We start from the raw sequence: 6981 nt of genomic DNA on the forward strand, positions 1-6981 counted from the left end.
GTCACGTGAGGCATGAAAAAACGTCCATATAATCGCTGATTCATCGTTATAACTTACTGTAGTGCTCAAGCCAGCCTCTCTCAATTGCCAGAATGACAACGAATGTGGAAGCAGCGATTATATTGCTGTTAATTCAGTGTCTCCCGTGACCTGTAAGCACACGTTGATGTCACAGTCCTCATTCGACTGTTGAACCTGAAACAGGACAAAAATAAATGCGATTATAAATTATTTAGCGGTCCCAGCAGAATACAAGGTTGTAATCCGTGTATGAGAATGACTTACGCATTATTACAAACAAGAAAACACGCACCCAGAAGTTAGATGCCTATACTTATTTAACAGTTGGTGATTCCTTTTAAGAAGAGTGTGACAAAGGATGCTACGTACCCTGAGAGGCGCTCTGCCCGCTCGGTGTTACCAGATGTAATGTGCCTCGCATACAAAACTGTTGTTAGAGCGGTAATTGAATACGCCAAAATAGTACGTGATCCTTACACCTAATCCAGTAGTCCTAAGATAGTATACAGCGACTTGCTGCAAGGTTTATCTTTTTTCATTTTTTTACCAGAATTCTGTAGGAAAGCTCAACTTCCGTCGCTAGAAGCAAGAATCAAGTATGAAAGATTGAAATTCCTTTTACCTCGTTAGTAGCAACATTCTTAAAATTAACAAATAAGATAACTTTGAAATCAAAACTAATGAAATATCAAGGCATCGCCATAGTAATCTATTCGATTACCGGCCGTACGAAATTTACTTTATTTATTTTTATTATTTTTATTTATGACATACAGCAGGCCGTGAGGTCCAAGCAGGAGTGGATTACAGAAACAGATCACAAATTGAGCATAAATGCCAAAATGCAAACAGAACACGAGCCGCGGGAAATGACATGAAAAGGCAAAAAAAAACAATCTAACACAAGAAGCAGAAAAATAAAGAAAACAAAACTAACAACAATATGATTGTTGTTACGTTGTTTAAAGCTGCAATGACTGAAACTCTCTTCCAGACTCCGCTGATTTGTCAACGTCGCTAACTACTGAATACTTGCAGCAGCTAGATAAGTTTGTGTCTGGCATTAGCCCTGACGTTTTCTTTGTTATGCAGCATATACAAAACGCTGTTGCGGTAATGCTTTGCGTATGCTAGCTTGTGGTATTCAAAGCTATCACAAAAGTAACGAATAATCTCTTATACTTTCGTTTGCCACAATTAATGATCGCTTCTTTAGTATGTACCTGCCAACAAACCCATCATAACTCCTGTTATTTGCCTTCTGGTATACCTGTGATTAAGGGCAAGGGATTGTGAATGTGGCTTAGACACTTGCGGCAAGACCTGAAAGGTGCTCTTTTTAAAGGGTTGGTGTAAAACACATATTTCAATGCATCCATATCATGGTCAGTTGGATAAAAAAAAATGCCACATTAGTGGTGAAATTTAAATGTTGTAAGTCTAAGCAGAGAGAACATTTTTGTTATGCCCCCCCCCCCCCCCCCCAAGAAAAAAAAAAGGGGGGGGGGGTTTCGTGTAGCCAGATATCGCGAGGCTCTTTTATTGGTGCATGCTCTATCGACTTTAGACCAAAATGCAGAAAGAGTTCTCGCAAAAAAGGCTACAGCAGGCGCTGTTCCTTTTCCTGGCTGGGTCATTTGCAACAGCCATAACTGCAGTAAAAATCACCTTAAAATAAAGAACAACTTTTACAAGAGTATTGTGAAAAGAAACGCATATGTGGATACAACAAAACAGAGGTTGATAGATACTAAACCAGAAATGAGAAACAGCTTTGTGGCTTTGAAAGCTTCACTTGTCGCTAATTTCTGGCGTAGCACAATTTACCACTTTTGGCCAGGGAGAAATTGCGTAGCATTGCACTGTCTGCTGCCTTTTCGCACGTTCCATCATCGGTTTTGCTGCGTGACGATGCGGAGGCTGACAGCGTTAACCCACCAAGAAGGCGACGATATGTTATTTGTTATAATAGGGTTTCTTTAACAAGGAAACATGTGCTGACCGGACGTGCGCCGCTATTTATCATCGTAAATAATCTCATGATACGCATATGCTTCCGTCTGAAGGACTAAAATGTAAGTTACAGAAACGACAATCCAAAATCACTCGTTTCAGGTGTGTCATATACACGCGCAAGCACAGCACATTATCATAATCAGTACTATCAGCACATCGGAAACAGGTACCAGCTTGAGTGGCCAGGTCACTGATAATTTGTTTAAGTTGTTGCATTCAGAGCCTCACTAGTCGAAAAGCATCCAATCAAAGAGCGATAATTGTTGGGTGACATAACGCACCTGCGTTTCTTATCCGTTTTTTTCCTTATAAGAATGATATGCGGACCGGTTCCCAGTTTTACTTCACTCAGGAGGATTTATTGGGCTCGAGAAAGAAGCAAAGACCAACTCCCCCAGGAGAGCGGCTAGCGACAGCTCTGTTGACTCAGTGCAGAAACGCGCGCTGCAAGACATCAGAGCTCTTTGGGGAACGCCCTGAACAACGTAGAGCCTTCAAGAGGGATCTTCGAAGGCGTCTCGATCGCTGCATTCGCTTTCATCGCTGGTAACGCAACGGTGTGGGAGAAGTAAGCAAGAGGTCATGTCTCTTTGGCGGCAGCGGTTGGCGTTCCGCGTAGAGTACCGCGGCTTTCCGGAATGGAAGACGGTCGAATTTCTGGACGAACTCGAGACGACGCAGTTCTGCAGATGGTGCGGCCTGGTCGCCCCTGACTTGTTCCTGCTGTCCTGCCGGCACGTCATCTGCTATCATTGTCACGAGGAGGCATTCAAGGTGCCGAATGCAGAGTGCGTGCTCGACAGCGAACAGCTGTCTTCCGACCAAACCTATGCGTTCTCGAACAATGTTACCGACAAGGCGGTGCGCTGTTCCAACCGTGGTCTGGGTTGCCAGCATGTTGGCCGCTTGATAGATTTGAACAAGCACTTACGTGAAACATGTACTTTCGAGGAGACAACGTGTTTCAAGTGCAATGGTAGCGTAGTCAACAAAGACATGCGCCACCATTTTTACGCTTGCGGGGATCCAGTGGGAATATTTCTACGGGCCAGCGACGTGCAGGTTCTTGTGGATCAAATAGAAAATGCCCGCCAAAAATTGGAACAAGCAATGACTACTTCGCACGTTCCCTTTGCAGATTCGCTGCGTGTGGCACTGGATTTCGTGAGCTTTGTGTTCGCCAGGGTCAAGACTCAACTTTAGCCAGCAAAGGCCAGCGAGGACTTCTCTGATTCCAAATAACGACTCCCGGGAGCAGCGGAAGAGTGCCAGTTTCATGGTCTCCTGACTTCAACAGAAATGTTTAGAGCAAACAACGCAGCCGCGAAGATGGCACGTATATCACCGAACTCGTGATGGTTTCAGATTGATCCTCAGGGCTGAGTCCCCAGCATTGAAAATTTATCTGTGCGTGACTAACAAACTCTTTAAGGATTGTTTTTACCATTCGAAACAGACTTTCTCAGAAGTGCTTGTGATTGTTCTGGATTCTCGCTTTTTTTAAAACTGTCGCCGTAGGGTGCGTCAGCGGCCAGTGCAACGTTCTGAAAAGTTTTCTTTGCTAATAGTTCTGCAATGCATTGTGTCAGAATATTCTAGAAATGTTTGGAAATCTCGATACTCGTGCTATAAAAAACTCGTGTTCTTTTTGCGATGCTAGCATGTGCGAAAAAGTTTCTTTTGTCGTTATCTTTGCGACCTACCATCACTTATTCTGCTGTATATGACGGTATCAATGCTTTTAGTTTCAACCTGCAATTTCTTTTACGTACGCTGTGAAATAAAGTTCTCAATTTAACTGAATCACTTTACGTGTTCTCGCTACTGAAAATTTAGGTATTCCAGCCGATATTTCATTGGTAAGAGTATGCCTTTACCATTGTTAGCTTACTTTTTTTACAATGCTTACTCAACGCAGCTTCGAGTGTCATACCGCTTTGACACGTCAGATTTCGGGGCGGTTTGTGCCTTCGAAATACAATCTGGTGTCAGATTCAACGCTATCGTAGATCAATCAGCTGCTGCTCACCAGTTCACTCTTTTTCATTTTTTTGGCGAATCGACATTCCCTTTTTTTACAAGGTAAGAATTATCCTATTCAGGTCGCGAAGTTGACACGACATGCATGCATTTTACAGGTGAAGTGTTTCCTTTAACTAAAGATAGAAGTTAGGAGCGCGTTGCCTATATCAAACTAGTCCTATATCTGCTCTCCGGCAACTTTCACGACGCTCGAATGATTCGTAATTTTCTCACTGAGGCTCAACTGAGACTGACTTTTGTGCCTCGAACTCAAGTATTTTTCCGCTGCAGCGAATATGACCTGCATCGCGAGAATCTGTCTTGGTAGCGAATTCTTCCGCGAAGTCTACAAATTTCTTTTCAGTTAGCTCCGGGGTAGGTTTGAAATAAGTTTCGGGCATCTTGTCGGGGTGGTTGCTGAGCCTGGAATTGTGAGTAGAAAGGACAGTAATGCCCTCATTGGAATTGCAAGCAATATTAACCTGCCTTACAAACCTCTTGCTGGACTGATTGCCGCTGTAAAAAAAAAAAAAAAGGTGCGATACTACCACTCGAACAACAGAAAGCGAGTTGTGTGTTCTTCTAGATATTCTGCCATTAAGAAAGGCTGCTATCAGTTACGCTTCAGGACCAGTGCAGATTCGCATTTGTCGATTACATCGTCAACGAGGTATTTATGTAACGCGAAGCGCCAGATGTACAGATGGAAGCAGTCCTCAAAAATATGAAGCTGTATAGCGCATTTGTTAGACACACACAAAAGCACACGGGATTTGTCTCGGTCCTGCGAATGCGATATACTACTTTCTGAATCTAAGAACAATCTAGCTTGTCTGAAAATTGTGTTAAACCTCCAATACTGTTGAAGTATATTTGACGCTCGCTGATTCCCTCAATGATTGGAGAAATGACGCAATGCATCATATACTTCGGGATGGTTGCCTTTGAGTTAAGCTCTGGGACGCAGAAAGTTGTTTTATTGATAGAATAAAAAAAGCTAGGATGAAAAACTTAAGTTTCGCGTAAGGGTATAATGCGATAGCGTAATTGGTTGTATCCCATATATGCAGAAGGTCCTTCTCTACTTCACATTCATAGATCCCTGGGAGTTGTCATACCCCTGCTGGGGCAGTGGTGCAGCGGCTAAGCGATGCGCTACTGCCTTGCGATGGAAGATGCTCCCTCTGCTAGGCCTCGTGTGGGACATCGTTGCTCTTTCCGAAAGAGCAATCATTATTTTAAGTGCCACCCGCCCCGGCGGGCAGTTTTCTCGCTATCCGGTGGGCATGTTGCGATGAATTAGCAAGGTCGTGTTACCTAGCTGGCCCACCTGTCTCCTGGATTGCTTTCTGAGGACCACCTGCTACAGTCATGCCTGTGATTTTTCGCACACAACGCTGACAACACCGTCGCCGGTTTGTCTGCATGAGGGGGCATTTAATGCAAACGCGTTGAAGCGGAGGTAGAAAGATGTTGCTAGCCGCGGCATCTGCCATCGAAACCGAAAGCACCTGAGCTGCGGCTAGCAGATATCAAATGGATAGGCAGAGGATAGTAAGACAGAAAGAAAGAGGGGAGCGACAGTAAAAAACGATAGGTTAGGTGGTGGTGGTGGTGGTAGTGGTTTTATTAAAAAGAATAGTAAAAAGGAAGGAAAAGATTTTTGCTAGCCCCGGCATCTGCCATCGATACTGAAGCACCTGAGCTGGGGCAGCGGAAATAAAGGATAGCAGGCAGAATGGAGAAATGAAATGAAAGTGGTGATGGGACAGGAAGAGAGGATAGGGGGAGAAGGTTAGGGATGTTCTGACATTTCCGTTTCTTGACTTCTGATTGTATCTGTTTTGTGGCAATGGAAATACGCTAATTCCTGCATTCTGCAGTGCGTACTCAACTCGAGATCTGCGCAGGCGCTCGAGGTGTTGGCGCTGGCATTGCGTTGATTTCTAGATAACAAACCCTTGCCGAGACACCGACAACGTATCTCTTATGCTTAATGACACCGATGTCAAAGTGGCTGGAAAGTGAAATTGACAAAGTGCAATCGAAAGCAGCGAGACAGGACGAAGAAGTGCAGTTTGTTTTCTTCAGATGCCTTTCCGCATGATTGTTGGCGTCTTATAATTTCACGCTTCGCCCGATTACAAAGAGTAGCGTGAGATACTACGTGGAGGCATGAGGTGGTCACGAGATCGCACTCTTGCAGCGTGCCCATGCATGGAATACGTGTATCCCTCGGGGCAGAGGTTCAACAGCTTGCTTCTCGAAACAAACTGGAGCATGGCACAGACCCTTATACAATCAGACACTCGTCGCTATCCCTGCCTCGTGAAGATTATGTGGGGCCTTAGAGATAAATTTGTGCGCGCCAAATAACCTCTACTGCTTGTTGTCGGAAAGGGCTCGAATCAATGACTGTGAGAGAATTACTGGGATAACAAAAATTAGCTTTGGTTTAACTACTGCTGAACCTGGTTAGAGAACGAAAGCTGTGGTGTATCGGGCAAGTAGGCGCTGTTTGTCGTCTGTAACATTAAGTGCGTTCCGCGCACTGGATAAGAAGCGTGCCCACCCTGGCAGGTGGAAGTTAAATATTGATTTATCGCGAGAAATCGGTCACCCATTGAACGCAGGGCTCCGGCTTACATTCCCCTCAGACTGACGTCACAATGGCAGTTTAAATCGCTCGACTTCACTTGGCGTGACCCTTCTACCGCCCTCTACCGGGGAATCGAAAGGTCAGAGGTGAAGTGGTGCGACACCATGGAGGACCACATACGGGAAGGCCTACAGCCACAATTGACCTCTGGCTCTGTTGAACGCCAACAGGCAGCGCAAGGCAATATCGGCTTTAACTAGCGTAGTGAAGCTTTCGCTTCAAATGAGAGCAGAATGAAATGAGTTCATCGAAGTGACCGAACC

General features: G+C 44.7%; 1 protein-coding gene across 1 annotated transcript in view; it reads right to left on the minus strand.

Moving 5' to 3' along the window:
* LOC144108546 (uncharacterized) overlaps nucleotides 1-5432 on the minus strand; it is a 28665-nt gene extending 23233 nt beyond the window's left edge. Inside the window, exon 1 of the mRNA XM_077641758.1 lies at nucleotides 5390-5432. Coding sequence (XP_077497884.1) covers nucleotides 5390-5432 — 43 coding nt within the window. The remainder of the gene's footprint in view (nucleotides 1-5389) is intronic.
* Between the last annotated feature and the right edge of the window lie 1549 nt (nucleotides 5433-6981).

This window comes from Amblyomma americanum, chromosome 10 (genome assembly GCF_052857255.1).
Source record: "Amblyomma americanum isolate KBUSLIRL-KWMA chromosome 10, ASM5285725v1, whole genome shotgun sequence".
In the NCBI taxonomy this organism is placed as follows: domain Eukaryota; kingdom Metazoa; phylum Arthropoda; class Arachnida; order Ixodida; family Ixodidae; genus Amblyomma; species Amblyomma americanum.